Below are 18,754 nucleotides of genomic sequence, written 5' to 3' on the forward strand. Positions count from 1 at the left end.
AAACAGTGAGGAGAGATTCCACTCTAGAAACTGCTGTGACTGTTAAGACTTCCTGCCCATATGCCTACAAGGTCAACTCAGTACTGTAAACAGGAGGCAACAAGCCAACCTCTATCTGTAAGAACCTGAACGAAGAAAAGAAACCTAAGCTACACAAACTACAAAATGGAATAAAGTTCTGACTACTTCTTACTCAAAGAAAAATGCTACCATTGGTTTTTTTTCGGCATTAAAGTCATAAAAACTCAGAATGACTCATTTTATACAACCAGGAAAAAGGTACAATTTAAAAGAAAAATACAAATATATATTAATTTTCTACCTTGAAGAATATACACCTTCAGTCAAATCTAAAATTCCAGAAGCCACATTATAAAAACCTACACAAATATCACTTAAATGCAAATATCCTGTGATAACTGCTTTAAAGTTAGATTTCTCTCTTCTAATGGAAAAGTGGTAAATTAAGAAATACAGGGCTGGGGGAGGGGCTCCAGTAGTTGAGCACCTGCCTAGCAAGCGTGAGGCTAGCCCTGAGTTCAAACCCAAGTACTGCCAAAAAATAAAAATAAGAATACACAAAACTGTTGAATTTACAATAAATGCCTTACTTTTTAAACTATAAATAAATCTGAAATCAAAGGTTTGTAAACACTTTTTTAAAAGTCAGTGTCATTGGCTAATAAAGCATTCAAAAGCATTTTCTTAAATTTCCAGAACATCTCCATTATCCTCACTTGCTTCTCATGACTTGAACCTCTGCTGCTCCTCGTAGGCAAGAAACTTTAGCCTCTCAATGGTTCAACCAAAGTCCACCATGTGCTAGGCATTGGGAATGCAGCCTTTAGCAGGTAAAACAGGTTCCTGGCCTTGTAAGTGTGCACTTCACTTGAGGGACAGGAAACAACCCAAACTAGCAAGTAAACAGCAGTGTTCATTAGATGATCACAAAGTAGAGATGGGGAATGTGGTAATAGCAGGAGGGTGGACCCACTTTAAGTAGGGTAGTCAAAGAACAATACAGTTTGGGCTTCCATATAGTTTATTTTCCAAAGCAGGACACTAACTGGTTGAGAGTGGGGGTGCGAGCAGGTGGAACACTGGGACAGTAAGCACACACTGGGGCATGAGGTTACTGTACCTGCCAAAGAAGGTCAGCAGGAGATGGGTGAGAGAAACTAACACCCTGTTCTGCAGGCACTAATAATGAGGAGAAGGGAAGGAACATGATATGGAGAAACACTAATGCCCACCACACAATTCTGCGTGAGGGCTTGACATCAGTAATGTTCAAAATAAAAATGAGAAGGGAAAACACATCATAGTCTTCAAAATCCACGTGCTTCCTCAGGGGAAACTTCCTCAAGGGAAACTCTCACTAATCTACTTTTAAGGAAAGTGGATTAGAAATGACCTACAACTGTGGCTCACTTCTGGTGAGCCTTTCATCCCATGCCTGTGTCTCTGGTGAACAGCAACTATGCAGGCAAGGGTTGGGAAGGAAGCCCTCACCCAGTCACCCTGTTCCCACCAGGTTGCAGTTCTCCCCATGCATTCTGCTTGGAACCTTCCTCCTCCAGATTCCTATTACACCAATTCCATTTCCTTCAGGTTGCTGATGAACTCTAGCTTCACCGTGCGTCCACCTGACTGCACCCTCACCATAATTTAGCATCTTCAACCACACCAGGCAATTTACTGACTCATCCTTTTTATTATTCACCAGAAAACTGAATCGTGGAGTAGGAATCTTTGTCTTTACTCAGCATCTGCCATGTATTGACAGTGGGCTCAGCACACACTGAGTGCTCAGTAGATATTCTGTTGAATGAATGAATGGTGCTCAAACAAAACTGAGGCAAGATTCTTATATGAACTCACAAAAATCACATAAAGAAAACAAGTCTATCTTCTTTATCTTATTGCTTTTCCATTTCGACGTATTTAACACAAGAATATACACATTGGCTGGGCACAATGGATCACACCAAGTAATCCCACCTACTCAGGAGGTGGAGACTGGGAGGTTCCAGACCAGCAGAGGCAAAAAAGTTAGCAAGACTCCACCTCAACCAATAAGCAAGGCACGGTGGTGCACGCCTGTCACCACCATGGGAGGTTGTAGTTAGAATTGTGGTCTAAGGTTGGCCCCAGGCAAAACCACAAGACCCTAAAAAATACAGACACATGCATGTGCATCGCACACACACATACTTTGGAGTCAGATTCCTAAATGGCTCAGAACTGGCTATGCCTTTTATGGGCAAGGCAAATGCTGCCATGTTCCTTAACTCTAAGTGCCTCATTAGCTCATCTGCAAAACTAGGTGCTGGTTAATTCTTACCTCAAGGACTTTTGTGAGAAATAAATGGGCCAATATGCACGTGCTTGTGTGCACAATAAGTTCAGAACAGTGAATAGATGCAGTGCCTGCAGAATCAAGTTTAACTCATTACAAGAAGCACAGCTCGTTCGCTCTCTCTTCAAATGCCACCAACTGAGGTAAAGCACTATTCAAAACATTTTGTGACATACTGAAGCAAATCTATAGGAACTGACAATAGCTGTTTGTCTATAAAACAGTATGCATTCATTTTTCTTTTATTTTTATTTTAAAAATAAAGTTAACCCAATACAGAATTTATTCATTCATTAAAGTAATATCCATTATGCCAACTATTTGCCAAGCAGAAAAAAAGCCTGTCATCATCCCTGTCAAGTTTGGCTAGTGACGAGAACAGAAATCATCCAAGTAAAATCAAGCACAGTGGACACTGTGCAAAAGCAGAAGCACTAGCTATGGTGGGAACCCTGGAGAAGACTCAGACTGACAGAGGAGAGCTATTTTAACCAAAGCCCTAAAAAGTAAGTAGGATGGGGGAGGAAGAGAATGCAGAGAAGACAGTTCCAAGAAGGTCAACAGCAGACATGCAAGGAAGTGTCCAGTGCTCAAGGCACTAACCAGCCAAAATAACTGCGTGTTAATGAGCAGGAGGATGACAGTCCAAAGCTGGAGGAGAAAGGGATAGACTAGATCAGGCCATGATAGGGATGTGGGATTTTAGCCAAGTCTAATGAGAAGCTACTGAGGAGTTTTAACATCAGATCTGTATTTTTACAAAAATCACTCTAACAGACAGCTGGAGAATTAACATGTGTGAAGACAGGAAGCCCAAACAGGAGGTTATTCCCATAATCCAGGGTTCCATGGACCAGGAGTGGACAGAACAAGAGACAAGTAATTTAAGATGCTTGCTGGAGGGAGAGTGAGTCATCAGGGTTAGACAACTGGTTCATTATGTAGGGAAGGAAGTGTCAAAGAGGTGTACTGGATCTGGAGCACGAACTCAGTGGACAGGGTCCAGTGTGCTTACTAAGCTAGGGAAGAGAGGAATAATACAAATGCAGATACCATGAAGCAGCTGACCGTTACAGTCTAAAACAGAAAAAAAAAAAAAAAAAAAAAGATGACCCATGCAGAAAGCTACCTGCATAGACAGATGGAAAGACAGAACTTAAAATTCTAATATAGAATAAACATGACTTTAACCACAAAAGCCAGAATTACACAAACTATTACTAGTATATTTAATCTTGATCGACTACTGAAAGAAATAGAAGAAATCAGAAAACATTTATCCCTAAAAACCAAATCTCTAACACCTCTTTAACGCTTCCTAGCCTTTCAAACAGACTGAACAAACAATATACGTATGATACAAAGACTCCACAAGTACGGCTTCCCACAATCAACACTTAACCTAACAGTACTGCAAACATTTAACACTCTGAACCATAAAACTATCTTTAAGTCTATGCAATTATTAAATAATTAAACATGTTACATCAAAATCTTTCTTAAATACTCTAAAATGCAATATTCTCAGGTGAGAAGATTCTGTACACCAATACAGTAACTGTTATATAACGAAAAGACCTCAAGTGTTTTAAGGATATCTTAAAGGCTTCATTTCAAAGCATACAAATATAGGTCTGTTTTTCTATTTTCAGCCTGTCCTGGTAAGAAATGTATGTCTTCTTAAAACTGGGACATTGGTATGTTTTTTGAGGTTAATGTGGTTGATATAATCAAATGCATGGTTTAAAATGTCTAGCTGCAGCTAAAGATTTGTATATTCTTTGAATTTGAGCTTTTTACTTTGTTTTTATCTACAAGTTGTAACTCTCATACTTGAAATAACCAATTCAGACAATTCCAGCAATTCACACCAGCGTCTTTGTCCTTATCACAAAGACAAAAATTAACAAGCATAAAGCAGGTCTCCTTCCTTTCAGTTCTGATACAAGAGAGTAAAATGAGCAGGCAGAGAGAAAGTTTAAAGATAGCTGCACTGAGCGATCACTGTGGAGGCGGGTGCTCAACTCTAAATGGGCAAGGACAAGCTCTGAGTGGGAACAAGCCCAGAGCAAAATCACCCAACCTCCTAAGGGGATCCGTAGAGATGGACTGACTATGGCCCTTGACAATTCCTACTGCTTCCTGTCCTCTGCACTGAGAGATCTGCTCCCCTTGCCCAGCGCCACCTTGTATCAAAATGCATGTTTCAGTTTTAAAGAGTTGTATTCCTTTTCTCTGACAGCCTGAAATCATATTCAAAAAATAAGTTGCTTTGATCAAATGCTTTGTGGGGAACCAAAACAGTACTGCCTCTTTTCTGTCAAAGCTCACCTTTCTAAAGTCACTTTGAGTAAGAAATCCAGTAGCTAGTTAATATCCTGTTGTTACTGGGTTTTCTAGATCTTAGATCTAGCTAGACTTTGTGAGGGAAATCAGAGAGCCTTATTGTTAATGATCAGTGCTATCAGACAGTGAAGGCAAGCAAACCCCAGCATATCTACAAAAAGATCGTCATTTTCAATAAGGATAGTAATTAGTTATGCTCACAATTATATGACCTTGATGCCAAGAACCTGCAATTTTAATAAGTCAATGTCCTTTAAAATTCAAGAGCTCCAATTTAACTTGGCAAAATCTTTCCTCTGAATATCCCATTACATAATAAAGTGACAGGTGTTTCCTTCATACTAAAACAGTTCTTGTATATCACACGCTTTATGTATAAAACTAAAAAAGAAGTTACAGATGACAAAGACGGTTCAACCAATGAAAACAAATTTAATGTTGAAACTGCAACTTTGTGTTAACATATTCAGTACCCTACTGACTGGAATTTTTACCTAGAACTAAACTGAGTAAGCCCTGTAGCTCTGACTTTACCAAGTGCAGGTTCCTCCTCTTAAAACCCTTCCTAAGTCGATTAGCATAGTATGTGAATATGTGTACATAATGACATTTCATTGCACTCTTCATTAAGGACATTAATTGGCTTAAATATTTACGACTACTTTAAGCAAAACTACTTATAGCTGAATTTGGTTTCAGGTCATGCACTAATAGTAAGGCATTTTTAACATCTCAATATGCTTTCCAAATACCAACTTGAATGTCACCATGAAAATGTTGTATGTTATATTTGCATTTTATATGAATAAAAATACTAACACCAAAATGGAAACTGTTTATTCACAGCATTCCTGACTGCTGGTGACAAACCCATCTTAAAATAATATAGAGCTTTAAATTAAATATACAATTTTTATAGAGAGTAAAGGAAACCAACTTTTAAGTAAGAAAATCCATGTTACTTTTTTCCTACAGTCCTATAAAGTTAAAATTAGTCGCTTTATTCTTTGAATACCTCTATAGCACAGAAGGGGTAGGGAGTAAAAGAAAACATATAACAAAAAACCTCTTAAGAGACACAGGACAGAGCACAGAAAGATGGCTTAACTCATTTAAAATGCAAAAAATATTTTTACTATTCAAAAAGTTTTATGTAATAGTTTAAATCTATACATCACTTTCCATTTTTCCTCAAATTTAATTATAAATCCACTTAAAATAAATTCTGAAGAAACCCTTTTCTACATTTTTAATGAAAAACATGAAATTAAAATATAAACTGAAAAGATTTTCAAATTATTTATACCTTTAGCCCAACAGACTGGAAATGGACTACAGCCGCTTTTCTCCATACAGATGGCACCTGCTGGTTTCAGGGCCTCTTGGCCTGCCAGTTCCACCAACATACACCCAATCCTATCAAGATCAAGCCAGGAGTCCGCACACAAAGTCCCCGTTCACCGCTCCCACAGCATTTGCTTGATCCAAAGCAAGACTAAGCTTCCCCTGTGTGCTCCTTTTCAGAGCTTGAAGCCGAATTTGGGAGATGTTCCTTCTGTAATAGACTCCAGCAGCTCGAAAGATGCCTCTCAGTTACCGAATCTTCTGCTTCCGCAATCTGAAACACAGACCGTCCTGGCCAGATTAAGCCGCTGAACATAATGAAACCAGCTAGTCATGCGACCCTGTAGGTCTGTGTTCCTAGACTCATTCAGGGAAGGAGAGAGAAAGGGAAGGAGAGGAGGGAGGAGAAAAGAAAGCCAGTAGCCAGCACCTTATGAATATGCTAATCTCGCCCTTCTGTTCAATTCATCCGGCAGACTTCTGTTTACAAAATGACAGTTGACTCCAAAACTGAGTGAGTTGCAAATCAGGTCTGACCCAGATCATGTCTATAGATGGTTCCTAAACCATTTCTGCCTTCAAACTTATGCCTTTGGCAATTTTCCAACCTAATTCTAACCTTAGAGTTCAAAATCCTGATTGACAATAAAAATAAGTTCTTTAAAAGGTCTAGAGGAACCAAAATACCTCTGAAGTAAAATGTTTTTCCTGATGATTCTTTGATAATAAGTCTATAGATTTATAAAACTATCTAGAAAACATAAAATTAAGTATCTGAGATGGCTGGTTTCTTTTTAAATTCACTTAAGGAACACTGCGAGATCCAAGATGTGTGATTTCTTGTTCTAGCTTCTAAAGATAAGTGAGTAATAAACTCAGGTTGAAGAAGTAGGACAGAAAAATACCCTCACAGTCTGCATCAGCAACTTTAAAAAAAAAATGCAAAACTACTTACTTTTTCCATTCAAACTGAGAAAGAGTCAAGGTCATGACAAAAATTCAGCTATCTGAACACACTGCACTTTCGCACCAGGACAAGTAACTAGGCTCCTGGAGCCTTGTTCTTTGAGCACATGTAATACACACTGAGGCTCAAAACAGTTCTAGCTCTCCTAATATATGAGTGACTTTATCCCATAAACTAAGCATAAACTCAAGTACTTCCCTTGCCTATCCAAATGATGAAAAGAGATGAACAAAGGTTGAGGAGAGTAAGAGGCACGTTTGTGCCCAGCAATGCTCAGGACAGTGGGCTTCCAGTCCAGCGCCACTCTTGACGATGGATGCCTTTGTCTCTGGGCTCCAGCTCCAGCCACAGCTGCAGCCAGAGCTCCAGTGAGTTCTGCTGAGCCTCACTGAAAACACATCTTTCCCCAGCGTGAGCTCTGACCCCAGGCAACACTGGGAAGAAAGGAGCTCCAGAAAAACACAAGCAAACAAGCTAGAAGACAGAGACCCACACAAAGAGCAATCAGAACTCACAGAAAACATCCCCGGCTCTATTATGCCCAGAAAGGCAGGACCATGGAGGACTACTGCCGTCCTAGGAGGAGTAAGAACACCAAGCAAGACTGCCATCTGCCTCACCCCAGGAGCACAGTGTGGAGTTCAACCTGAGCCACCCACCAATAAATAATCCAAGCCAACTGTGAGTCTCTGGAGCTTATGGTTCTCAAAAGCTAAACAAATGAAGCTGCCCTTCCTAGTCACCTACTACATGCTGCACTTTAAGCTGGCTGCAGTGATCTTCACTCCATCCCTTTGATGATGAGAAAACTAAGACTGGAGACAGTATCCTGGCAGAACAAAGAGTCCACACCACAGCACCATACCCCAGCCATGAAGTATTTTTGAGTCAGAATAAATAACTGCCTTGAGACCACCTGGACAGAGGATAATGTGGCTGGAGAGAGGACAATGGCAGTGAATGAAGGGCTCAGGACAACTTTGAAAGGAGAGGCTGTGGACTGGGGTGGGGAAGGGGGATGAGCCCAGTTTCTGACGTTAACCTATGGATTAGGCTTTCTCTGCCATCCTCCCAGTAACTTGTAATTTATTCAATAATCAAATATCCTTACCAAATATGCAAGATCCTGAGGATACTGAAAGGCCAGATATGAAAGAGCACGAACTCCTACAGGCCAGAGAGCAAGGTGACTGATAGTAGGCCACTAAGTGCTCACTTGGACTGAAGCAGCAGCTACAGAAGCCTAAGGCACCATCAGGCTGCTGAGAAGCAAGACCAGAGGACAGCTGGGGAGAGCAGGAGGGGATGAAGCAACAAGGAATAACCTGTAACTGTACAGAGCAACTGGAATAAACTAGTTATACCTAAAGTTGGTTGCATTTAATCCCTAACCCAATCCCAAAGAAGTCGCTGTTTCCTCGGGCTGACTGAAGAGGAAAATGAGATTGAGAGACATCAAGTAACTTGCTTTGTACTAGCTAGCTGCTGATTATAATTACTCCTATTTTCTTCTTGCTAAATATTAAAAAACATTATGTTTTTAAATTTCTAATCCAGTGACTTCTTGAAAAGACCACAGTTAAAGACAACATAAGTGAAGATTTTTTAAAATCCTCTATGCTCTCTTATTTATGAAATGCTGTATTAATATAAAAGCCAACAATCATTAAAACGTGTGATATTCAAATCAAATTCTTTCAGTATCAGCACAATTAAAAGTAACTCTGGTTAGGTCCTACTTAACAAGTGAGCTCATTCAATTACAATTTATAAGGAAGGTATTACTATTTGCTGAAACCTGAAATCTTATTCCCTAGTCACTCTTTTATCTTTTGTCTCTGCCTCCTACTTCAATGAAATCTATCAGCAAAGCCCATGATTCCAGCCTTCAGAACACAGCCAGTGTCCACATACTTCTCATCCCTCTACCGCCCACATCCTGGCCCAGCTACCAGCCTCTGATCTGCTCTGAGTCTATTCTCAATCCGGTACTGATGCTCTCAAAACAGCAATCACACCATTCCACACCCCTGCTCAGACCACACCAAGAGTTCTTCAATTTTCCCAGAAGAGGAGCCAACATACTTAGCATGGTCTATAAGGCCCCTCGTGATACAGCTCCCGTGTGTAACGCCCTCTTCTCAGTCTGATCAACTCAAATCCCCTGGTTTCCTTAACACCAACCCTCCCTGCTGTGAGCAGGATCAGGAAGCAGAGATTTCAAACCCTTCAAATGCCACATACCATTTTACCCATTTGGTTTACCTACAGAAACCTGGTCTTAAGGATTGGGGAAGTAGCTCAGCAGTTAAGTGTTTGCATGGCATGCCCAAGGCCCTGGGTTTGATCCCCAGTACTGATTTAAGAAGAGAAAGAAAACTGGTCTTAAATGGTGAGGTCACTGGGAATCAACTCTTAAGAAGTGAAATGCTCACCAAAAGTAGTTCAGGAAAATTTGACACTGACTTTCCCATTTGTCACATATCTACCGTGGTTTTTGTTTATCTTAATCCCAAATACAAAGGCAATATAACAGTAAAGCACTGAGAAATGCTTTTATGTAGTCAGTAGGAGGAATATAAAAGAAAAATATTATTCATAGTATACATGTATACTTCCAATTCTCTTATTTTTCTTATGCTGCATTAATCAGGAATTACAAATTTAAAGGACTATAACACTTTTACAATATGGTAACTCTAACAACCGATAATTATAACACACACTAACTTTGGAATGTTAGGTACCCTACAGTAAACTTACTTCCAGCAAGATTACTAATTTTCATTTCTGTCATCATCTCACTGCTTCCACCATAAAAACAAATAATTTTTAGGAAAATTTTAGTCTATATACAAAAACAACGGCTTGATAGAGGTTTTAAGGTAATGAGTGGTAATACAGGATATAATCGCCTTCTGAAAGAGACAACAGGTCTCACACTACAACAAACTCCCAAAGGTGGCAGTATTGTTGCTGTTCACTTTATCTGTGGAGTTTTGTAACAATTCCTGTACCTCCCTTCGTGTAGCTGGAGGAACCTGGGGGGAGGGGAGAGGCTGAGGAAGGCACTGAATTGGTGACTGGAAGATGAAAAGGAGCCCCACTTACCTGTGAAACAAAGAAAGACCACAGTTTCTGTATCTGTAGAACAAAGACAATGACACCAAATACCCATCTGGTAAGTACTGACCATCAGCCAGCCACAAAAGAGTCCAACAGCAACATTAATGCAGCACCAAGTTAATGCTTCTGTGTGCCAAACTCTGCTCCAAATATTTGTAAAATGTTGACCCACCTAGTTTTCACTAGCAACCCATTCCAGGAGGCAGATACTATTACCCCATCTTACAGATGAAGAAACTGAAGCAGAGAGGCCAGGTAACTTATGGCCACACAGTTTTTAAGCAGCAAAGTTGGAAACCAAACCCAGGCAATCTGGCTCCAGCGTCTGTGTTCTTCATCAATTTGCGGCACTGCTTTATGCCTGTCTTCTCACTGAGTACCTCCTACAACAAAGATGATGTTACAACCCACCTGTGACATGTGAACTGAACAGGGAAATTAGGAGGGAAACACACCTCCTATGGCAATTGACTGGTCAACGGCAGAGTTGTGATCTGCACCAGGCACTCAGCACCAGGCAGAACACACTGAAACCACCACCTGGAACATCACCTACCTCCCGAAGTGCAAACGTTTCCAGAGGAAGCAGTCCCATCTGGCCTGCCCAGGGTGAATGAATCACTGTGAAGACCAAAAGGACCAGGGCTTACCCTGCTTCAGCCTTGCAACATCCAAGTTCACGGCACCTGGAGGCTCGTGGGACAACCCTCTCGTGGAAGTCAGCAGTCCTGCCCAGAACAACTCAGATGAAAGCCAACACAGTCCTCAAGAAGCATGCAGCTGGGACTTGAGGGCTGCATCGGAATCACCAGAAAATAAGTAAAATATAACCACCAAAGTAAGCATCACTGAAATATATAAAATAGAGGGGGAATTCAACTCTTACCAAGAAAATCTTATTCAATATTTCTGTCCATTAAGACACTGTCTTCAAAATGTGTATTTTCAAGTATCTCCAAAAATGCATGATATAATAACCATTTCTTTTCATTATCTAAAAAGGGAAAAAAACCTTTGAACTAATACTAAATTTAATACTAACCTATGGAATATTAAACTAGATACAGTATTTCCACAGGCTCAACTGATTAATGGCTATTTTTTATTTTTGTTTTGCCATACAGGAGATCAAAGTGAAATTCCAGATTTAGAAACTGATGGAAAGTTAATTGCAATCAATTTGTAAAAGGCTCCTGAAATCTGAAACATGATGTTACAAAAGCTGGCCACCAAAACATGAAAATTTCAACCATTCATGTCCTAAAACAGAGGGATTTTTTGCTTATATTTAACATAAAATATCAAAAGGCAAGCAAGTAGCTACTTCATGTTAACACTGCTCAAAACAAGTGCACTGAAACATCCAACTTACTTCATCACCAAGAGTTTTTTAATCCTATAAATCTAATTAATCCAGAGTTTGATTACCCACTTATTGGGCAAATAAGAACAACTGTACTGTTCCAAGTCAGGAAACGGAAGCATGAGAAACACTAAGACTGGAAACGGCTTTGCAGCTGCAAAGGCACTGCCACAGCAAGAAGGCCCAGTGGAGTCAGGAGGACCTCTTGTGGTGAATGTCAATCCCTCTCACCTACGTCTTTCAGCTCTGAAGACTGAGAAACCATCATTCACTGTAAATCACCCGGGGAAACAAGCTCATGCTGGGATCTGGACTGATCAGCACCACCCAGCACAGGTGAAGCCCTGCCATAGGCACAGAAGCTCAGGTGGGCTGCATCCCTCCTTCCCAACACAGCTGCACAGTAGTTGGGTGGCTCTGTCCCTTCCCCCTCTCTGTGCTTTCACTTTTTCACACTGGTATGAATAGACAGGACTCCAGTTTACCAAGAAATTGATGGACTCACTTGTCCAATTTTACCTAAAATCTTTTCTCATTATAACATGTAAGGACCAGGCTGGGGGAGTGACTCAAGTGGTAGAGTGCTTGCCTAGCAAGTAGGAGGCAGTGAATTCAAACCCCAGTACCAGCAAAAAAAATAAAAACGTTAGGACCAATTTCATACCCACTGGTGATGGCTACTATTCTTTTAACAGTAAAGGTTGACGAGGATGTGAAGAAACTGGAGTCTTTGCACACCCTGTTGCTGGGAATGTAAAATGGTGCAGCTGTTATAGAAAAAAATATGGAGGTTCCTCAAACAATTAAAACGAGGCTGGGCACAGTACTCACACCTTTAATCTGAGCTACTCAAGAAGCAGAGATTGGGAGACTAATCATTCAAAGCCAGTCTAGGCAAAAAGTTAGCATGACTCCCATCTCAAAAAAATAAGCTAGGTATGGCAGCACATGCCTATAATCCCAGGTGCATGGGAGACATAGCAGGAGGATCAGGATCACAGTCAGCCTAAGGAAAAAAAAAAAACAGAACAAAACATGGAACCCTCTCCCAAAAAAAAAAAAAAGCCTAAAGGCAAAGAAGGGTTAGTGGCATGGCTCAAGTGGTAGAGCACATGTCTACAAGCAAGAAGCCCTGAGTTTAATCCCCAGTAATGGGATAAATAAATAAGAAAACAAAACTAGACCCACTATTAGACCCACCAATCCCACTTGTGGGCATACATCCAGGCCTGGAAGAGGTGTTTGCACATCCATGTTCATAATAATGAAAAAGAGGAAGTACCAAAGTCTCCACCCACAGAAGAACAGATAAACACAATATTGTGTACACACTCCATGAACTATTATCTAGCCTCACAAAGACAGAAAATCGTGACATGTATTACAACATGACTGAATCCTAAGGATGCACTACAAAGTGAAAGAGGACAAATACTACATAATTCCATGTATACAAGGTATTCCTTAAGAGTCAATTTTTTTTTTTTTTCCTGAGATACTGGGGCTTGAATTCAGGGCCTTTACCTTGAGCCACTCCACCATCCCTTTTTTTGAGATAGGGTCTCGTGAACTGTTTGCCCGTGCTGACTTGGAACCACAATCCTCCTGATTTCTGCCTCCTGAGCAGCTGGGATTCCAGGCTGAGCCACCGGCATCCGGCTAGGAGCCAAAATCTTAAAGATGAAGCACAAGACTGGCTAGCAAAGCTGGAGCAGGGAAACAGTACTTGGTCAATGAGAGAGCACCGCTACTTCTCACTACGAACAAATTCTGAAAATCTGGTCACAAAATGTAAGGTACTTAACACTAAGACACTGCATACTAAGCCTGGAGAACTCTGTTTGTGGTACTGTGTTTATTTTTATCACAATTTAAAATTTCATAGTGTTGAGCCATTTTACAAGAATTAGTTTCATTTATACAAGAAGCCTATAATCTGACATCACATTTACTTTCATGAGGGAAAGATACACAGAGAAGAGGCACGAAAGAGGCCCTGGCCAGGCCCTGACTGAGCACTTGATGCTGACCCAGCACTGTACAAGAGGTGCTCTGTGTACAGCATTTAAATTTTTTAATTCCCCAAAGACCTGTAAGATATTAGTAAACATCATCATTCCCAAGAAAGAGAAAACTGAAGCTTAGGAATGTCAGTCTTGTGACAGCATTGGGCTTGGTGAAGTAGAAAAATCATACAACCGTTACCTTTCTTCCTCCTTAAATCTAAAAGATCCATGCAGTTGACTTCAAGTATTCATCTAATACCAAACTTAGCCACAAGGAGATGAGTGACTTTAGGCACTTTTCTTTTTCTTTTTAAAACTCTTAACAGTTTTCTCATTGGGCCCCAAACACCTAACTATGGACTTAAGGGCTGTGAGGTACCTGATAAGGCTCCGTGTGAGTGCACTGCTGATTGCATCCTCTGTGCTTCTGTAATGAACTAGGCACTAGGGACCTCAAACCATGAAACAGAGTCCTATCCCCTGAGGCATTCACAGTTTATCAGAAGCAGACACAGAGAGCGCCCCCAGATTATAGATTCTGTTGCATTGGCCTAGTAAACCTCCCAACAAATCACCCTTAAGCTTTAAGACAGTATGAGGCTTACCTAATTCACAGGCTATTATAAGAGAAACTGGGAGCAGCCTGCAGGTTCAACAGGAGGGGAAAAAATACAGCCTAGAACATCAAAGCAAGTAAACACACAAGCAGTAAAAAGTGGTGTTTTCTCACATGTACAAGAAATTAATGTGAGTCAACTCCCTGTATAGCTATCCTTATCTCAACTAGCAAAAGCCCTTGTTCCTTCCTATTATTGCTTATACTCTCTCTTCAACAAAATTAGAGATAAGGGCAAAATAGTTTCTGCCAGGTATCGAGGGGGGTGGGGGGGGGCGAGAGGGAGGGGGTGGATTGGGTGGTAAGGCAGGGGGTGGGGGCAGGGGGGAGAAATGACCCAAGCATTGTATGCACATATGAATAATAAAACAATAAAAATTTTAAAAAAAGAAAAAAAAATGAGGGAAGAGAAAAAAATAAAATAAACAAAATCTAAAAAAAAGTGGTGTTTTCTAAAACTTTTTATTGATATTAGAAAATGCTCATGAATGAAAAAAGTAACATATAAAAGAATAAGCTAGCTCCCGATCCTAAAATGCAAGGGGGTGTGTATGTGTTTGTGTGTGTGTTTGTAGTGCAGGAAATCAAACCCACAAGCTGGTGCATGCTAGGCATATGTGTTTTTATCACTGAGCTACATCCCAAGCCACAATCATTTCTAAGATAAAATTTTAGGTAATTTTTAAACGGGTGTAGAAAAGTGCAGAGTGTGGTGTGCTGACATAAAGCAAAAGAAAACTACATCCACATCCTCTTTGTGTGGCATATGCAAAGAACCCATGATGAAGAACAATTCCATCTAGAGAGAATGTGGTGGGGAAAGGTCAGGTTAAGAGACGGGGAGTCATGATTTAATGCCTATCCATGTGAGTTTTATACAATGTGGCTGTACTTTCTGTTCAAAACAACAAATTAACACAAGAGGCAACTATGTGAAAAGAAATAATACGGAGTATTTAGGAGTGAAACAATGCCTTTCTAAATAACACATGGGTCAAAAATACAAATTCAAGAAGAAATTAGGAAATGCTTGGGACAGAATGATAAATATATACCAACATCATTTTTATCATGCACCTGAAAGAGCACTTGCGAGGAACTGATAACTGTTCATATAATTAAAAAGAAAACCAGCAAGTGTCTATTTTTTGACCTTAAGAAGCCAGAAACACATGAACAAATCAACCCCAAAGTAATCAGAAGTAAAGACAGAAACAGGGACAGTGCTGTATGCTGGACAATGAGGCAGAAGGAAAGATAAGTAATCCTGGTCCTGATACACTTCAAATATTGGGATCTTGTTCATCATGAATTGTTTTCATTGATTTTTAAGTCCACTGTGTTAAACTATTCTTATGCTAATCACTGAGGTGTCTTTTTGGCAACAAATGCCTCACCCCCTAATCCCAGCTTTGCCCACACTCCACTCTTCCCTCAACGGCCTCATCCTCCTCAATCCCATGACCCCCACACACACCCAGGGCATGTCCCTAGGGTGTCTGTGAATCCAAAAACATTCTTGTCCTGTGTATACTAAACATAAATCACCCTATACTGAGTAAAATAAAGATATTTAACATTGCTTTGTTCACGGACCGAGGACCTCAGTAACCTCAACTTAGCATTTTAAGTAAAACAATTAAAATGTACTTTTTTTTGTGGAATTGGATTTGAACTGGACCTTGCTGGGTAGATGTTCTACCACTTGAGCTATGCCCCCATGCCCCCTGTGACCCTGAACCTATAATGCACTTTTTTATACCAGTCCAGTCAATTGGACTTAAAAACTGGACTTACAGAAGAAAGGCTGTAAAAACCTGCTAGTAAAATTAGTGCTCAAATTACAGATATTTGCATGCCCTGTGATACAGCGGGTATCACGCATCTTTAATCTGTTGTTCTGTCCAAGATGACCAACTAAAAGCAGTGGCTCAATCCACGCTCTGGGGCATGAAGAGCCAGAGGGTTGGTAAATGACTGCCTTATTAAAAGAGCCCTCCTTTCCACCACCTTGCCCCTTTTTAGTCAGGAATTCACCTCTAGCAACTGTAATGAAAAAATAGTCTTGAGATTTCTGAATCCAAGCAGAGGCAACAGCTGGCAGTAGAACAGCACTTCCTCTAGAAAAGTTAGAAGAGTGAATAAAATACTAACGTCATTTGACGGAAGGAAGCAGAGAGATGCTAAGGCAGTGAGAAGAAGAGGTGAGAAGACTTGGGAAGAACCACAGAATCCTCTGCAGCTTCTTTACCTTTGGTATTCACTTGCCAAGTCTAGAAACAAGAGGGAGGCTGAGAATCTGGACTCTGCAACCACAAAAAATTGCTTTCAGAGGACAGAAAAGCCACGCAAGGTTTTGGCCAGCTAAGCCTAAAAGCAATATAGGATATTTATGGCAAATATTATTCAGCAATAAAAAGGAATGAAGAAGAATGAACCTTGAAGACAACAAGCTAAATTTAAGAAGCCAGACCCAAAAGACCATGCGACTGCTTTTCTCTGAAACATGCAGAACAAACAGATCTGTAATAAGACAAAGTAGATTACTGATCTCCCTGGGCTGGAGCTAGGAATAAGAGTGACGGCTGGTGGGTATGGAGTTTCCTTCTGAGGTGATGGAAACATTCCATAGTAGATAGTGGCAATTATACCATTTTAAAGATGATTTGTATAGTATTTAAAAAAATAACTAAATCCAGCTCAGGGTGTAACTCAGTGGTACAGTATGTGCTTTAGCATGTGTGAGTACTGACATTTGATACCCAACACTGCAAAACAAAATTTTTTAAGCAGAAATAAATAACCTAAGAGCAAAACTTCTAAAAAGCAGTGGCAAAGGATAAGTTAAACATAAAATACATGGATTAAAGCTAAAGGATAACCAGGCACCAGTGGCTCACACATATATACCAGCTACTTGGGAGGCAGAGATCAGGAGGATTGCGGTTCAAGGCCAGACCTCATCTCCAAAACAGCCAGAGCAAAACGAACTGTAAGTGTGGCTCAAGTGCGAAGCCCTGAGTTCAAACCCCAGTCCCACAAAGGCATATGTATACACATACACACATATGTTCTGTCCTTTAGGCTTTTCTTGTGCAGTGGGCACTGTAATCAACCTTGGCACCTTGTTATGCTGCAGGTTTAGCTTTTTCTTTCTTTTTTTTTTGAAGACAGGGTGTCTGAAACTATTTGCCCAGGCTGGTCTCAAACTGCAATCTTCCCAATCTCAGCCTCCCAAGTAGCTAGGATTACAGGTGTGAGTCACCAGCACCAGGCACATATGTAGTTTTTAAAAGCCATCATTTGGTATATGAAAACAAGTTTCTAGAAAATCAACCAAGAAAAAGACACAAATAAATAAAATTCCTAAAAGAGCTACAAGTACTATAGAAAAGAAACTGTGTCTAATAATTGTTTCAACCTTACTTAAAAAATTTTTTTAATGTAAATACACCATTAGTTTTCTACAAAAAAGGAAAAAAAAAAAAAAGCTAAGCTTCAGACAGGGTTCCCAAATCAGTAACTAGCAACTCCATCCTCCAAGTTTCTCTAAAGACTGAGGCACTCTTCAGCTCAAGAACATCCCATAGCCCTCACCTCACTTAGGACACAGTGTCCTTACAATGGCCTGCCATGCCCAAAGGGCTCTGGAACCTCCCACAGGAAGGCACTTCTCCAACTTCCCGGCTGAGCTCTCCAAGTTCTAAACCCACAGCATTTGCCATGTCTTTATTCTGTTAAGTCTCTGCTACAATACTGGTGAAATTTTTAGACCATCTGTTACAGACTGATTCTTATTTTCTGCATGTAAAGTTCACTTCTAAAAACAACTCTCTCTTTAGAAAGATGTTTTCTTTTGTACTAGTTTCTAATAATTTCTTGTATTACCGCCCTCAAATCAAACATTGGCAAATAACAAGGTCTTCCTTGGACAAAAATCTTACCCTTTTCTTAACAACAATAATTGTTAAGATAAGCCATAATGATAATCCCTCCTAAAATTACAGTGCATAATTTGACATAACATTTGAAATAAGTAACTTGTATAACTGAAAACCCATGTTTCCTAGAGTTAAGATGATTTTATTCAAATGTAGCTTCTAAACTTACAGTGTGACCTGCAACTAAGCTGCCTCAACTCCTTAAGCATTTTCTGTAGAAGGGGCATATACCCTGCATACAAGGGATTTTCTTTTCCTAAGAGTAAAAAGCCAGGCACCTAAGTGACACACTGTGCATCCTGGCAGGCTTGACGAGGCCTGCACAGTGTCTGGTCTCTCTGTCCAGGAACAACACTCCACTCCTACAAAGGACCTCTCTGCAGCATAATGGCAGTGGGGCATTTCATTACAGTGCACCTCTCCTCCCCATCACACCCTGCACGTGGTTCAGCTGGAGAGACTTAGTCCTGAAGCCTCAGTAAATCGGAGAGGAATGGAAAATCCTCCCAAGGCAAGGGGGAGAAGAAGGGAGGAAAGCATGTCTCAGGGAGGAGAAAAAGGGAAATATCTGAAACCTTGATCTCCGGCACAGCAGAATTCAACAACCCCTGGAATCCCGATTTATATAAAGTGATCTTTTTTTTTTTTTCTTACATTAGCTACAGTGAGTTTTGGCATCTGCAAAC

At 40.4% G+C, this 18,754-nt stretch overlaps 1 protein-coding gene across 19 annotated transcripts in view; it reads right to left on the reverse strand.

Moving 5' to 3' along the window:
* Ptk2 (protein tyrosine kinase 2) overlaps positions 1-18,754 on the reverse strand; it is a 252,149-nt gene that overhangs the window by 187,381 nt on the left and 46,014 nt on the right. For 3 of the 19 annotated variants that reach the window (XM_074069294.1, XM_074069288.1, XM_074069297.1), the window contains exon 1: positions 6,012-8,132. The exons of 2 other annotated variants lie outside the window; for them this stretch is intronic. In XM_074069294.1, the coding sequence (XP_073925395.1) occupies positions 6,012-6,111 (100 nt within the window). In that variant the 5' untranslated portion in view covers positions 6,112-8,132. Of the gene's footprint in view, positions 1-6,011; positions 8,184-18,754 lie in introns of those variants that run through there. 14 more of the 19 variants (XM_074069301.1, XM_074069285.1, XM_074069286.1 and 11 more) reach the window with 11 other exon arrangements.

Source organism: Castor canadensis, chromosome 3 (genome assembly GCF_047511655.1).
Source record: "Castor canadensis chromosome 3, mCasCan1.hap1v2, whole genome shotgun sequence".
Classification (NCBI taxonomy): domain Eukaryota; kingdom Metazoa; phylum Chordata; class Mammalia; order Rodentia; family Castoridae; genus Castor; species Castor canadensis.